Source organism: Drosophila montana, unplaced genomic scaffold (assembly GCF_035044405.1).
Source record: "Drosophila montana isolate Dmon_TW-CO22-7 unplaced genomic scaffold, ASM3504440v1 contig_920_1, whole genome shotgun sequence".
In the NCBI taxonomy this organism is placed as follows: domain Eukaryota; kingdom Metazoa; phylum Arthropoda; class Insecta; order Diptera; family Drosophilidae; genus Drosophila; species Drosophila montana.
The window spans coordinates 1,040,408-1,057,424 of NW_026999206.1; the positions used below are offsets into that span (position 1 = coordinate 1,040,408).

Consider the following 17,017-nt stretch of genomic DNA (forward strand, 5'->3'; position numbering starts at 1 on the left):
GTGTGCTTTGAGTGTGGCACAAACAATGCGGCATGCCACATGGAGAAGCTTGTAAAACACTCACTTATTTCGTAAACTGAAAAGCTGAAAACAATATTTGCCAGCTTTAAGCACTCGGGCTCCACAGCTATGGTACGTGCCTTTTTGCGCAATAGTTTTATAAATTCTATTTATCGTTCCGCACATACACACACACACACACACACACAGAGACCCACGAGAGCCACATATGCAGATTACTCTGAAAGGTGGGTGCAAGGGGTGCGAGCGAGGTTGTGCTAAGGTCCAAATTGTTTTAAACTTTTCACAGCTCTGACAGTTGACGCTAACCCGTTGGGCTGTTGAGCCACAGTATTGCTACAGATGCAGCAGCCAGACTCAAGATAAAAGATAATAGATAAAAGATACTGTTATGTTTGAAGGACTTTATTGACTGACAGCTGCAAAGCAACTGCCGCAGCGTGCCTTGAGAATTACGAAAGGGCTAAGTAGGCTGGATCCTCTATTTGGGCAGTACTCAGTAGTGTTTCAGATTCAGTAAACCCCTCTCCTCCCATCAACCACCATTTGCAAGTATAGCTCTCGATCAAGGCTCGCAATTCGACATGGACAAGCAGTGCAAAATGGCGGAGCACGTTAAGCACGGTAAGCACGGTAAGCACGGCAAGCACGGCAAGCACGGCTGTGCATCAATGAGCACTGCTTGCAGCATAACCTCACTTTCAATCACAGTTCCAGAGTTGCCGCTGCTGTTTCGAATTGAGAACTTCTTCAATATGATCTACGCATACATTCTGGGCAATTCCAAAGACTGCTGGACAGCAATACCGGCGCCCGACGGCATCATGCGCTGGTGCAGCGCCAGGGGCATCCACCAGTGGTGGTGTCTATACCCAGCAGAGCGGCCAGATCCGAGGCCAGTTCCGTTTCAAGTTTTAGCATTGGAACGCGTGTCGCAGAGTATGCTTAATGGGCATTTTAATGTTGTAAATTCACAATTATAAATTCTTAATTCTAAATTCTCAATTCCTGACTAAGAAACGTTGCTGGAATTGATGCGTTCGTTAAGTCCCCCAATCCCCCCACCGGCAATCATGGCGTTAGTCATGACACTTGTAGCTGGTGTTGTTGTGATCGCCTTCCATCATCATGGAATCGTCTTCGTGATACTCATCGACTTGACATTCCTCGGCTACGTCCATTGTGTTGAGGTCGTCGCATTCGTCGGTAATCTCCATTATCTCGATTGTTGTCTCAGCCTGCCCTTGAGAGAGGGGATCCACTATGTCCAGATCGGCCGGCGGCATGGTAACAGTCGGCACATTCGAGTCCATGTCCTCATCGGCCTGCACCTGTTCCTCCAGCGACTGCATCAGCATCATCATGAGCAGCGGCTTGCTCTGCGACAATCTGAAGATCTTTGGGTCCGTGTCGGCAACCATTATTTCAAAGATTCTTTTTGGCGAATTCGCTTCTGAATAAAACACTTGTAAATATATATATATATATATTTATATATATATATATTTATATATAAAAATATATATATATATGAATATAGTGGATATATGTATATATAGTTATATATAACCGTTTCACACAACTCGTCGCGGTTTTTTACACACTCGTGCTCTTGAGAACCGAATATTTATATATATATTGTTGTTCAATAAATACTTCTACATATACACACACTAAAATTTGACAAAAACTGCCTTGAGCTTAGCTATAGCAAACGTCTTAACACCTTTTGACAGCTGATAAAAATGTAACTCGAATCTCATTTTGCTAACTGGACGCACATCCCAGGCTTCTTAAGGATATCCGGAAGAGCTCCGAGCTCCGGAAGAACATTCAGGATTGTATCATTTAGCTCAATGCTCACAATTATTTCTCTCTATCATTCCCACTACTCTTTTTTTGTCTTGAACCTATATTCTGTTTAAAACATTGGGTATATTTACTAAATTTGAATAAGCTAATTATATTTGTCATGAGTTGAATTTTCATATTAAAGATGCGGGCTAGATTGAGTCTCTACCCGAAATTGGCATCTACAATAGATGATTAGAAATGTGCAACAATAGGGGCCAAAGTTAATTATACTTTAAGTATATGTATACATCGTATATGTAGCTCCAATAGGTATGATCGATTGCAAATATAGCTAATTTGTATTATTATTTGATTATGTCGTTTTATAGCGACATAACATAGCTCCGCCGATAATCATGGCGAGATTGTTTCGTATTTTAGCGACATAACTCCTCCGCTTTACATGCTACATATCTCCACAGGTGTACGTTTACATATACACATGCATATGTATGTATGTATGTGTGTATGTGCATGTGACTACACTCTCAGTTAGTGTGCTTTCATTTGAACTGTATAGCTGCTGGTTCGGTGGCAAAGCATCGCGTAGTCGAGTTCTCTTAACCGCAGCCTTATCACTTATTTTGAGCTCCTTTGCAACTGTTGAATTTAACCGAAGTAAAAGAAGAATTTTTAAAATTTATTATATATTTTATTAATAAACCCATTTTTATATTTTCCCTAATTAATGTTTACAATAAAAACATTGCGTATTGTTTCTTCGACTTCCTATTTACAGCTCAGACACTTAGGTTTAGTATGTTATTTATGGTATAGTATTTCTAGAAAGTGACGACTTTCCGGACAAATTTGATTCATCATCTCAGTTAATCAAGTCCTGCTTTGAAAATCGATCATTTGGGGATGTATGTTTTGTATTTTTGCCTTGTCACACAGATCCATGGCGTCCATATGATCTTTTAAGAGCGATCCTGATAACAAAAAGGAATGTTTTAACATTTAATTTAAAATAAATTAAATTGTTAATCAACTTACACGTAGCTGCTTCGTCGGTGGCTGATTGCCAATACAACCATTTTGAAAAAGTAAAGCGAATTCACGACTCTTTTTCATCTTCAGCATCGATAATATATTGGACGAATCTCAAAAAATTACCTTTTGCTCCAATTTTGTTGCTTAAACATCGATATGCTTTTGGGTCCTTTCTACAAATAGAATTTTAACGATAATTGATTAAAAGTTAAAATTAAAATAAAACGAATAAAATTAAAGTAGAATACAAATTTGACACAGAAAATAACCTTTTACATACATAGAGAGAAACAATAATTCCAATAATTCCGGAGATATGACAAAAAAAGAAAACTATATTTTAGTCTCTAAATTCCCATAAAGTTAGGCAGCATAGACCTATTCTACGGTCTACTATTGCCTTAGTCTATTTAACCTAAAACCAAATTGGGCAAAATTACCAAAAATATTCGATAGTTTTTTGCTATGTGTAAGGTATATAGAGCACATCTGTCATATAAGTATGTGTTAGGGTCAAAAATCGTTGTTAACAGTTCTTTCTTGGTTTCTCATTACTTTTTATTTTACCAAGCTGGGCCTACGTATAATCAAGATTTATTCAGAGCCCCGGATCTGTAGCATTCTTAAGTAACATGCTATTTAGTCTGGTAATAATTTCAAATATAAAACAACAAGAAGGAAGCGTTGCAGTCGGCCAATAGACTCATTTTCCGCTTTGAACAGAGTATACAGAGACTTTAAATTTATTTACATATTATCTTAAATATATATATATGTATGTATGCATGTGTATCTCTCACACCCTTGTCTATGTATAATCAGAGCATTTCAATCTTTTAATCCCAAGTTCTGCTCCCACCGCTTTTGCCAGTTTTCTTTCAAGTAACCCCCTTCCCAAATGGTCTTAATTGCGGCCACTCTTGGGAGCTGTATTAGTCGTATGTATATGTAAATAGGATAATGAGTCGTTTGTCTTTTTGGACTTGTTTCAGGACTTTCCTATATGGTTTTGGTTTTTATATCAGTTGGTCCAAAGTTTCTAAAAGTTATCTATTTGCAAATGAGTACGGCTGTGCGTCCACAAATCATTTAGCCCTAAGTTATTGGCCTGCTACCACCCACATTCTCGTGCCCCTCTTTTATTCATTTGTCAAGCTAGCCAATCCCCCGCTGCCGCTGCGTTCATTGTGCTTTTAATACCAATTCTTATTTCACACGAAAACTTGGACTTGGACCTGGAACTTCTTTTTGTTTTAATACGAGAGGGTACTATAATTTTCTTATGAAAGGTGACACGCAAACCAGCATACCAGACATCGCCGACTTTGAAAAGCATATACATATATTCTTGTTCAGTATCAACAGTCAAGCAGACATACCCGAACTCCCATCGCACCACTATAGAAACGATAGAAAATGGAGCTCTTCAACTTTGTTGTTTTCCATTAAGATTCACATCAGAATACCATATCATATAACTCCATAGACAGAAATCGGTCAAAAGATGTGTTTTTATATAGAAAACTGTTGTGTATTTCGCTTGAGAAAAGGCTTACAAATATCACACTTTTCTTGAGCATTCTTTTAAAGGATGTTGGACATTCGGCCTGCTGTAGTTAGGTGTTATTTTTATTGTTTTGCAGTCTGCCTGGAGGAACTTTTGTTGTTGGCCTTGTTAGTTTTCTGTAGTGCATGTTGCGTCGTCTCCTGTCGTGTTGTTCCGATTGTGGTGAATGTTAATAATGGCCCAATGTTTGCCAAAGGATACCATTTCACTTACTCCGACTAGTGCTGCTGCTGTTGCTGCTGCTGCTGTGGCTGCTGTTATTTGTGGCATGTCCTTGTCTTTGCCCTTGTGCTGGGCCTATACATGGGCCTGGCTTACAATAATAGTGATTCCAGGCAGCAAGCTGTTTCTCCGAACTTAACACAAATCCCTTTGCCCGAGCTCTTGGAATTGGTGCAAAGTGCAATTAAAGATTGAACCTGTCGGTAAATAAAACTAAACAGCTTTTAGGCAGCTCACAGTTCACAGCTCGTAGCTCGTAGCTCGTAGCCCGCAGTAACTAACCTTGCCACAAATGAAGCAACACGTGTTGCAACAGTGTGGTTCATTTCTTTTTATGGATGACAAAGTGCTTTTAATTAGGCAGTCACAGTCTTAAGCTATAGAGTGGATAGTTATACAGGAATTCCACTTGCATCTTTGAGCTTCTCCTCTCTATCTCTCTCTCTATCTTCCCAATACGATATTCAAATCTTTCTAATACAATTATTGGCTAGATTTTCCACGGGAAGCAACTAAGGAATATCGGATTTCATATTTACGACTTAAAGACTACATTTCTCAACCGCATATCTAACCGCTGGAACTCAAAGTTTTACAAATGTTACAATAATTTGACTAGCAGGCCCTGTCGCCTTTTCTCGCACATCTTTGAATGCGCGCTTTTTGTATAACATGTTATATATATTTTTATTTGTGAAGAAAAGACAATTTAATTGAGTTCAACAAATTTCCAGATATTTCACCTGGAATTCAGGAGCTACGTTGAGAGTATGTTTTGTATTTCACACTTGCTTGTCAAACTAAATTAAAGAACATTTAAATTTTGCTTCCCTATTTACACGTGTCAACATACGTTTTTATACATAAGAAAAGAAAAATTGAAAGCTGAAAACCTAATCAGGATACAAAAATTTCAAATAAGAAACGTTAAAGGTATTTTTTTGCCCGTGGGACCAGCTATGCCCATTTTTACAATCTGGCGAATTGCAATGCAAAACCAGTTTCTATATCAAATATAGACCAAAACATAACTAGGAAAACTTTAAACTGATTTTGGCCATGGCTGCAGATATTTCTTATATCGATTTCGCTAAACTAACATACTTTCAGTTGAGATCTTAAAGTTAGAGTGCTTTAGCGACCTGCTGACCTTTTTGAGAGATCAACACTACGTATACGTGATATATATATGCATATACATATATATATATATATATATGTATATGTCATTTGGTTATATTCGGGGCACATGTCTGTCTGGCAGGTAGCGACAGCAGACATTATAATGTACATATGTGCATATAAATAATATAACAGTTATTAGAAGCCACACTCAAACACACACTTAAACATACATATACACACACATACACACACACACACAATTGCCAGCGACTTCCTGTTGGCAGATACTTTGCCAGCCATCTTGGCGCTGTTCTCATAACGGTAAACAAGTCAACAGTCCGCCGCGAGTGTGAGTGTGTGTGTATGTGTGTGTATTTGTGTATATGTGCGTGTATGTGTGTGTATGTGCGTGTATGTGTGTGTGGTGCTTACAACGCTCAGCTACGCCGCAAGGACGACAATAATAAGAGCGATGACAACAAGTAGCAGAGCGTCAGATGCATATGTTCGACTTAAAGATACTCTGTAGAATACCAAAACAAACGAATCACATCAGTTTGTTATATACGGGGTATTCGAGGGCATATATATGAAATCCATAGTTAGTACGACATCTGTCCTTATTAAAAAACACTAATCTCTAATCACTATGCAGAGCTACAGAGATATGAATAGTAATATACATAATCGATTTTTTTCAATCTAAATGTTATCCTTCCACTTTATCCGATGGATGTGAAGAAAGCGATAGAAAAGCGATATTAGGAATTAGCGATGTATCCGAAATGTATAATACATATACCCTATCTGTGTGGAATGTATGAGCGAATGCAATCCAAAGTCATTGCGCTTCGGAGTGACTGTGCTCTAAGGCTTACAAAGGTGAGGCTCGACTTGACTATTGCATTTGATAAGGATCTACTGAAGTGGAAAATAAACCACTCAACTTATATATTTATAGGGTATTGCGGGAACAACAATAATAATGGTGAAAGGAAAGCCGGAAGTAAGGCATATTTTCCGCTTAAATGCCACAATATGTTGACTTTAACCAGTGACAACGACAAAAGTAACAACAACAACAATAACAGCAACAACAGCAACAACAGCAACAACAGCAACAACAACAACAATAACAGCAACAACAACAACAACAGCAACAACAACAACGGCAACAACAACAACAACAGCAACAAGAATGGGCTCAGCAACGAGCTGAAGCAACAATTTATTTAAGTATTTTTATTTTATTTCTCTTGGTCCTCTTTATTGTTGGCTTTTATTGTTGTTATTGTTGTTGTTTATGATATAGTTGTTGTAGTTGTGTTTGTTGTTGCTGCCAATGTTGTTGTTGTCATAAAGCTCATGTCATTCGTTTGCACACCTATTCATGCAGTTGGCAAGGAGAGAAGCTCTTTGCCTCTGGCTTTAGATTTGCCGCACCAGCACAATGCGAACTTAAATAAATAAATATCACAGAAAGTAAGTGCGCTCACATTTACCTGCAATGTAATGCCCACGTTTCTTTCAATTTTCACAATTGTTGCAATAGTTTAAAACAACATTTTTACTGCCGCCTTAAATTTGAGCCAATAACTGTGCGAAATCAAGGAATCAAAACTGTTTAAATATTTGCATCTATTTAAACACCCTAATCTCCCTTAAAACTATTTTCGAATCATCTTTCAATTCAACGCCGAAGATTTAATACCCTTGCAGACATTTACGGCATTACTGTCCTTTTCGACACATGTGCTCAAAATTTGGATTTTCATTTTTTGAATTCGTACGGATCCCTACTATCAATTGGCATTCAAACATTATAAAAATCTGTGGATAAATAAAAGCTGTGGACCAAAAAACGATTCGTTTGTAAAGTCAACCTCTTTTGATGATTTTTTGAGATATTTCGGCCAAAGAATGTCCGATTTTGGAATTTTATACCATTTTGGACTCGTAAGGATCAGTACTATCGATTGGCATCAAACAAATGAAAATCTAAATTTTGGCCCAAATTGACCAAATGGCAAGGGGTTACATCACGTTTTTTCTCAAAAACGGGGTTGGTTCGAAAAACAATGAATATCTCGGGTAAATTTTGTCTGATTTTGAAATGTTTTACCTTTTTGAGTTCGTACGGATCCCTACTATCAATTGGCATTCAAACAAATTAATTTTGGGCAAATTTGACGAAAAAGACAGTGGTTACATCTTTTGAACATTTAAATATACCAAAAACAAAAGAGGGACGATAATATATGTATAGCATTAATAATTTTATCGACATATAATATTTACCTTTTTCATATTTGAATTTGACGATTTACTAACAATATTTTCAGTTAACCATTTGCTATTCTAATTTAAATCAAATCAAACTTATTAGGCATGTTTTTTCTGTGTTCAAAATTTGGTTGAGCGGCGGAAAATAAGAAAATTTTCTTTTGCGCCCGTGATCTGCTCATTCAACACATTTGTGTGTGTGTGTGTGTGTGTGTAGAGCTTGAAATTCAGAAATCCCAAAAACTTCAAATCTTGTCAAACTTGCATCGGACAGGCAAGCAATCAATACATAAATGCTTATATCCATTTATGAAATTGTGCAATGTTAAATGCACACATGCCAACGCTTAGGTAAATATTGCTCGACCATGTACACACATACATTGAAACGATCCCTAGACATAATGAGAGAGCATTGAGAGCACTGAGAGTAAGCCAAAGCAGTTTCCTGTAGTGGGAGCGAATAAAAAGACAGTGATGCCGTTCAAGCACACAAATCATATGAATTTCTTACTATCTTGCTCTCTGAGCAAGTGATCGGGTCTCGGACCCGAACAAAACCGAAGTCGACTTTGGACCAGAAATCAGAAATGTGCATGGTCCCATTCGTTTACTCCAACTGTACAGACTATATGTTGTATGGTTAGTGGTTATACTTTTCATGACAAAATTATAATACCCGCTACAAGTCTGATAAAAAGTGTCTTTAATTAAAATGAAAGCAAAGCCGAAGGCAGAAATTAGATGAGACTTTAAATTAATTTCCAGGATTAATAGACCACTTTAAAACTATTTCAAAGATAAGATCGACTCAGTGGCTGAACCAAAATATATGATGCCCATATGCACAGAGTCAAGGGCTGGCACTAATTGCTCCAATTGCCACTTAAATAGTCAGCTGATTTGATTATTAAGTGTCTGGCAATTGTCCATTTCGAGAAAATGTGACCGAGGCCTTTACCAACATTTTGGGACATTATTGTGGTCAATGCGCAGACACAGCTGGCCCGCCCTTGACAATAGATGCGTAGGTCTCAGACGACTACTGGCTGTTGTGGTTCCTGTGGTTTCTTGACCATGCTGAGCTGGTATTTGTCGCAGATTGCTTGGGCTGTCGATTAACGATCTAAGCTATTATTATTAGTATGTAGGCAACTGAGTGCTCAACGGATTAATAACAATAGCTGCGAGCAAGTTTAAAATAAAATGGGTTTGAGCTCAGAACTCCAATTGATTCTAACTATAGCTCGGGCCTTTAATGAAAACAATTTTTTTAAAATGCAGCCGAAGCCCATTCCAAGTCGATTTTATTAAAAAATTATACTACAAATGTTTAGTTCAGATAAAATCTGTTAGGCAAGTATTTTTTTGCAATTAATAAAGTTCTGGAGGTAGACTCAATTCCAAAGCCAGAACAACCAATAGCATTTGTCTCAGCATATTTCTTCAAGCTTTAAAATAATAATAGAGTAGACAAAAGAGAGGTGTGCCCGACTAGGAGATACCCAACTTTCAGCACATTCACATTCAGACTCTATTTCAGACATACACAAGAATCACTCATCAAAAATACGATCTTTAATAACTTCTGTGCATAAAGTCCGATTCATAACTGCACGGCTTTCGATTCTTATCAACTTCATGGAAACGGATCAAGTTATATATAATTTGATATAAACTTAAGTTGCGAGTGCTATAGACGGACCGCATATCTTATAGCTCTCTCTCTCTCTCTCTCTCTCTCTCTCTTTCTCTCTCTCTCTTTCTCTATTCAGCTCTCATAGCTTTTTTTTGAGCTCGACAGCTTCATACATACGAGAAGACGGATATGCCTAACTCGACTTGGCTGTTGATGCTGATCAAGAATCTATGAAAATGCATACATTATGGGCCCTGGGATTATTTGCTCTTGTTATCGATTAATTAACTCGTGTGCTTATTGAATATTTGTAAAAGATAACGAATGTATCATATTCATAGTTTTGTGCCAAAATAATTGGCATTTCGCTGAGGGTTGGATTTCTGTGTGCCTTGTACGCTAATTGGGTTTCAATAACGGCCTTAATTAATATTGAAATGCATTTTTATTAAAGTGTCAGCAGAGAATTTCGCATTGGCCAACCAAACAGTCAGGACCAATATAAAATAGACACGTCCAAATTAAAGTGCACCTCGGGCCGCCCAGAGTCCAGCTGTATGATGTAAATGAAAATCAAGGACCTGTAATGCAGCATAGACAGGTGTGAAGCGGTAGGGTGGGATTCGGGCTGTTGGGGTTGAAGGAGCAGCAGCAGCAGCCCGGCTAAAGGCAATAGGCATTTGGCATACCGCTGTTTCGATATTTACATAGAACACAGCATATACAAGGGGCGCACGCTTTGTTTGACTGTTTTAATACCCTAACTTATTACAGTGCGAGACTCTGAGCTCATTTGTAAAAGTATATTCATTATACGATTCGTATTACTCTACTATGCGAATCGGAAAATGCGTTTAGTGCCCGACTAAAAGATCCCCTGAACCCAGGGTCAAGCTGTTGTTACAACTGATCAGAGAACTCAATCGAAAAATCGATACTTATCGGCTTGGTAGAAACGGAGTGACCTTTCGATGTAGACGTCGAGGTTAAACATCGGATAATAAGGAATAGATATATCTATTTAACGGGGTCGGAAAACCTTCACCTTTTGCATTTTCGATGACAGGGTATAAAAATACCACAACTGGAATATGAGTGAAAAGCAATACCGGCAAAATGTAGTTTGTAGAACCGCGGAGCTTTGTGGCTTTAAAAGGACATCATCTCGCCATGTTCAAAGGCGAAGTAATGTCGCTTTAAAATGTCATAATCTCGCCAGAAGTAAAGCTACATAATTCCACAGGCAAAATGTACTGTGAACGTTTTTACATGATTTTTGTTTTTTTCAATTACAGGACGAACCACATATGCACATTGCTCGCAAAGTTGTTGGCGGTTGTTGATATTCGCTTCGTTGTGGGCAAATTCAATTTGCGCATCGATATTTAATTATTGGCCGCAAATTGTCACTGCATCTGCCCTGTCAAAGTGCAGCATTACGCATTGTCTTGTCAGTGAATGCTGCACTCGAGTCGTCATTTTTGTCAAAGCTATCGATACATTTTAAAAAAATCTAAATCTAGCTCGCAACAATTTGTGGACAAATAAAACTATAATGAGAGTGTAGCCAAAAAAAAAAGGGTTGTGCTTAGGGTTGAAAGCTAACACAAGGGATCTTTCTTGCTGATCAATTGATTGTTATCGCCGCTAAGGTGGCACTCTACCACCTGGTGAACTGTTTTTTGCCCTGCACGATCTATTGCCGCTTAGTGTCTCGGCTGTTTTGCGACAGCAAGCAGAAATACCTCGAGTGTAGCGTATTTTTTTATTTGTGCACGCACAATGCTACTCCACAGGACACTTTCTCTGAATTCTGACCAAGAAATACGAGTATATGCCGAATGGATTAATCAGATGCACTTGCAATCAGCGAGTCCATTCGAACTGTCTCCATTTAATTAACAAAAACACACGCACACACCCACTCACACACACACACAGGGTGTGCATGTGGGAATTTTGGAATCAGTCTCTTATTTACTGCTGCCATAGAAATGCTCGTCCATGTACAAGTCACAAAAGACCATCCCAAAAGGGAGGCGCACTTCAAAGTTGCATTTTAATTGACCTGCAGCCGAAAGTGCACAAACAGTCGTTGATTGTTGACAGAGAGACAATTGCAATGTTTGCATACCAGCCGTTGATATACCCTGGAAATTATATATATTTTAATTATGTTTACATAAATTGTCTAAGTGCAGGTAGTAGGAGCTCTAAATATGCGCAGAGTGATTAGTCAGGCCCGTGAGTCCAGAGCTTCAATTGTATGTGTTAGCCAACTGTATTGGATCGATCTGAAAGGAAGACAATTTAATTAAAATGAATATTTTATCTAATGCAGCTATACATGAGTATAGATCGAGTCATGAACTTTAACAAATGCATCCAAGAAAATGGCATGTGAGCAGAGGCTCGGCTTGCCGTATATAGGGAATAAATCCAATATACCCTTTCCCACATTATAAACAGGACATAACAATTTTATTGCAACGTGGACTCCCATCGCGCATATTTATAAACCCTTTTTTCTGACATTTTCAGCATTCGTTTGGCGAGTCCTGTGCAAATTAACCAGCCCATTGTCTTAACAATTTGCCTACCATGCTGTGCAGAATCTATAATTTCATAAAAATTCTGGTGCCCGGAGGAAGGCAGAAGTTTGGGAAAATGGCTTGCTGCCACGATGAGCCTTGACGCGAAATTTAAAAATGAAAAAAAATGGGTATTCAAACTTAATTATAATGCATATTCTTGTAATTATATTATTTTAGTTTTTTAAATATTAGCGTTATTATGGGAGCAGCTTTAATTAAACTGAAAATACGAATATTTTCAATACCACTTATTTTACAGCTAAGTCTAAGATAAACAAAAAATTAATAAAGATAGACTGGTTATATAAGCCGATCTGAGAGATCGATGATTTTTGATTTTTAACTCTCGAGGATGAAATTCACAACCCTTTTTCTGTTGTTCTGTTGGGATTTTTGGAATCCAAACTGAAAGGCAGGACTTTTACGTTTAATTCTTTCCAAGGACAACAGTCTCGTCAGCAGGAAACGTTCAAAGAGTTTGCCAACAGACTAATTGGTCCGTAAGAGTCTAAGGTTAAGGGAATCTTTTTAGCCTCATGGATGCTACATATCCTTGCCTTCTGCCATTGACCCGGAACACGCCCCAGTCTCAATACCGCATTGAAGATAAGCTTTAAGCGTTATGTTGTCTATCCCATCTTCGCCAGGAGCTTTTCTAGTCTTAGGCCCTTATATGTGATTGGCGACTTCTTCGGCTGTGACTGGAGCAACTGGGAGATACTTTTTATATGCATTGTTGAGAAGAAGACACACGCTCATTCAGACAATATACCCAAATATTATATCTAAAGGTTACGCGCTTGATTTTTGAATCAATTTAATGCGAGAAAAACCTTTAAATCCGTTTTAGGTTTGATCGCACCTTCAAATTATGGGCTTTAATGTTCATTACACAGCTCAATACACCAGCTTGTTGTACAACTGTTGTGCTACAGGGTATACAAGTTAAAACAAACACCTAATCATATTACAAACGAGCATTGATTTCGAAGGTAGCAGTTAGTGTAGATTTTTGGCAAGCTGGTGTTGTGCGACATTTGCATTTGCATTTAAATTAACTAGTATCCAATGTCAGCTGCAGCATATGCTGATTGTAGATAATTATGGGAAATGTGCTATTAATTAACGTCAGTAACTATAGGAATAAATTCGACACATGCCAAACATTACAAGCGCAATAAATTCATTGCAATTTGCTGTTTATGAAATTAATATATGTACAAAAGTAAATAATCAAATCAAACAGCAAATAGCAAATAAATCTAAATATAATATGCATAAAAATTATATTAATATGTATTGGCAGCTCAATTATTTTCAAGCAAATTGACAAAGCAGCCCGAATCAATAATTTTCAATATGGCTGCAAACAACGCCGCCACACCTCGCACCTGCCCACCGACAGTTTGCTGCAAGGGTAAATCAACCACATGGAATGTTCATGTTGCCAACCACAAAAGTTGCCTACGGCCATGCCCAGAAATCGACTAGACGTGCCTCACATAACCAACTACGAGAGTTAGTTTAAGCAAGATTGTAAACCGCAGTATTTCAAAACGTTTGATATTGGTCCCAGTCGATAGGCTGCACAATCTATGATATCGATAATCGGCAGCAACAGATAGTGAGACAAATAGAGAAGTAGCTTGGTTTACACATTCAACCTGACCCGAAAAAGGCAGAGGGGGGGGGGGGGGGAGGGGCGGTCTTGGCATTGGATGTCTGGCATTACAGAAGCAACTCTGAGCCCAGCCCGTGGACTCGGCAGAGCGCCCGCCAGCACAGTTCTTCAAGTCAAGGACTTATGAGAAAATGAGTACGTTTTCTTAGAATTGCAGGACAGTCGTTAAGCAGATGCTTATTTGTGCTTAGGTGTTTTTATCCGCACAGCTCCGACGGGTGTCAGGGTGGGGCAGCTGCAGCCTTTGATGGTGCACTGCCTCGTTATTTCTTGATTCCATGGACTTTGATAAGCTTACTGAAGAGCCCTCGCGTTTGATGCAGAGTGTGGCGTTTGTAATCTACGGCTTCGCATCATGGAACTTATGATTGAGCCCTTAGCCACGCAAAGAAAACGGAAAACCTGCTAACCGCATCACAGACCATGAAATGTTAAGTACACACAACTCTAGTCAAATGTCCAGAGACCTTGTCTGGCTGTATGTGCTTCTGTGTGTGTGTGTGCGTGTGTGTATGTGTGTGAGTCAATAAAGCAACTGTTTGACCAGAATTTGAGAGAACACCTGCCTAACCACAAGTCAATAAAGCAATGTTCAACAGCCCACTCTCTGCATGCAATCAAAATTAAATTTTAGATTCTAGCACTGAATAGTTGTCAAGAGCTTTTTGACTTTATCCAGCTTCTATATTCAGCTACTAAGGCAAGCCATAAATCGCAGTTAAATATCAACTTTATATACACACGTTTACCAACACTTACACTTATATTGTGCCTAAATTTTAACTAACGCTTAGGCTTTTTAAGGCAATATATTGAATTACTTCATTTAACTTCGATGACTATTTCGACAATAAAACATTTCATTTTGCGGGCACAAAAGTAATTAGATTGAATTTATAATATTTTTCAATACTAGCTTTGAAATGGCCCTGTTCGCCAGCTCACAAATGCTATTTCTTGGTTACATTGTTTTGCAATTGTAGTAGAATGTTTTTCAAAATATTGTTTTCTTTTACAACACTATTGTTTTGATAATGCGTTTGCAGGGAAACTTACCAAATAGGTTTTTCCCGTTTTAATGGTACTGAATATGGTGTACATATGAACATGTAAATATTTTTAAATATATATATTTGGTGTCAAAGATTATATTGTCCTCCAGTTGAAAAATAACTTTTATCAGTCTCCTTGTTTGACTTATAAAAGGTTTTTACTTAAAAGCAGATTTATTTTATGATATCATCGGAACAAAGTTAACATTGCTCGGGCACTCAGTTCTTTAGCAATACAATGCATAATTTTTGATGTATCACTGTCGTTTGTCTAAAATTCCAATTTTCCCAATTCAATAAAAGATTCAATAAAATTGAAAATTATAGCTGCAGCCAAACTTGGTCGGAACAGAGCACAAACCGAAAAGTCTTTGGGCGAACATCACGATAATGGCCGGAACTCGGGCGCGCATCAATATCTACGTACCAAGTGAGTGCCGCTTCCCGGAGCTGACTATCGTCGGCGGCAATAGGGATCCGGTGCAATGGATGCTGCCACGGCTAAGTGGCGACAAGTCGGAGCCGTCTGTCGTTGCCGAGGTGGCGGCTGCCACCAAGGAGGGGGACGCCGGTGTCAAGGGCAGCGGTCGCTCCCTCTATGTCTATGATAGCGAGGGACGTATGCTGGAGCATGTCCGTTACCAGGGCAACGATTATCGCGGCGCCCTGCGTGCCGCCATCAGTGCCACGCCCAACCATTGGAGGGATTGACCGCGTCCCGGCACACTAAACATCCGGATATACTGATATCAATATGTGAGCCATCGTGCACCACCGAAATTCCACAATCAAATTTGCAGTTTCAGTCAAGCAACCAAAATCCACCCACTCGAGGATTATCGCAGCGGGTGAATTTCATCAAAATTGATCGCTACAAAAACAATAACTAAAAACAATTACAAAAACAATAGCAACAACAAAAACAAATGAAAAACGACTTTTTTTATTTTGTAGCCACGGCTGCGACCTGTCTCATTCTACATATACACATATGATATATGTACGTAAATGTGATATATATATATATGTATATATATATATGTATATACTTCACGGGCTGTACGCACTCCATAATCATCTGTCACAAAGTATATTTCTGAATTTACAGCACTTTTTGACGTGCCCGATATATTTTATTGCTAGGTGCGTTCTATTAGACATGGCATGAGTTAGATATGTGCTGACTGATTGATTGAATGAATGATTGATGATCAGCTTTTATAACTGGCAAGCTGCAATTTGCTCAGCACTTTATGGAAAACTGTCGGGAAAATTGGCACCGAAAATCCTTTTCGTTTTGTTTTTTTTTTTTATTCGATTAGCTTTTAACCACATGCTGCTCGGGCTTCCATTTGTATTTTTTTACATTTAATTTATATTAAAATATAAACTGGAATAGAGGAATTTAGTAAAAAGGCGCTTTGCAGGCTTGGTAAATTGTTGAAATTTGCAAAAATAAGACGGGTAATTTCATATTCTATTTGCTAGCACACATTTTCGACTTTATCATATAAGTATATATATATATAATATATTTTAAAATATTCTATCAACATTCAGTATACCCTGTGCCAGATAAATGGTGTCTTAATACCTTTTGGCTTGCGTTGAGTACAACTATTTATTTACTGCGATATTTTTATGCTCGTCTACAAAGTGAAAAAATATTCTCGTTCTATGGCTGCAGACTGTGTGTATGAATAACATTTTTGAAATTTTAAATATTCACTCCTGCATATCTGTGCATATGTTGAGTGTGAAGACAACTTGAGGATGTCCAGTGGGGCGTGATTTGCCTGGCAGGCAGTTTTGAGCTGTGAACGGGTATTTGGCAGTTGGTTGAACTCGACTGCAACATGCTTGTAGAAACTGCTTCCGAAAAGTAGCCCAGAAGGTAAATTTAATAGAATTTTATAGCGATTTTCTAGCTGCAATGGCAAAGCCTATAAGCACGCAACAGTTGGCCAATTAGCTGTTAAAGTAGTT

General features: G+C 38.2%; 3 protein-coding genes across 5 annotated transcripts in view; 2 read left to right on the forward strand and 1 right to left on the reverse strand.

Moving 5' to 3' along the window:
* Positions 1–426: 426 nt before the first annotated feature.
* On the forward strand, positions 427–1,026 carry LOC135440266 (uncharacterized). 2 transcript variants are annotated; one of them, XM_064699345.1, is made up of 2 exons: positions 427–654; positions 733–1,026. In XM_064699345.1, exons 1-2 carry the CDS (start codon positions 606–608, stop codon positions 1,002–1,004), a joined length of 321 nt encoding a protein of 106 aa, XP_064555415.1. In that variant the 5' UTR covers positions 427–605; the 3' UTR covers positions 1,005–1,026. The 2 variants fall into 2 exon arrangements, with proteins under 2 accessions (XP_064555415.1, XP_064555416.1); XM_064699346.1 differs by having other exon boundaries at positions 449–645.
* A 1,530-nt stretch (positions 1,027–2,556) lies between these two features.
* The window catches only part of LOC135440232 (V-type proton ATPase subunit F), an 85,280-nt gene continuing 70,819 nt past the window's right edge, over positions 2,557–17,017 (reverse strand). The window contains exons 5-6 of one of the 2 annotated variants that reach the window (XR_010438271.1): positions 2,872–3,041; positions 2,557–2,807 (exon numbers count right to left, since the gene is read on the reverse strand). Coding sequence is in view for 1 of the 2 variants with exons in the window: in XM_064699289.1 (XP_064555359.1) it covers positions 11,941–11,998 (58 nt within the window). In the remaining variant the exon portion in view is untranslated. Of the gene's footprint in view, positions 2,808–2,871; positions 3,042–11,933; positions 11,999–17,017 lie in introns of those variants that run through there. The other variant, XM_064699289.1, reaches the window with a different exon arrangement.
* On the forward strand, positions 15,264–15,965 carry LOC135440272 (uncharacterized). The gene has a single exon (XM_064699353.1). The coding sequence runs from the start codon at positions 15,422–15,424 to the stop codon at positions 15,740–15,742; it is 321 nt and encodes a 106-aa protein (XP_064555423.1). The 5' UTR covers positions 15,264–15,421; the 3' UTR covers positions 15,743–15,965.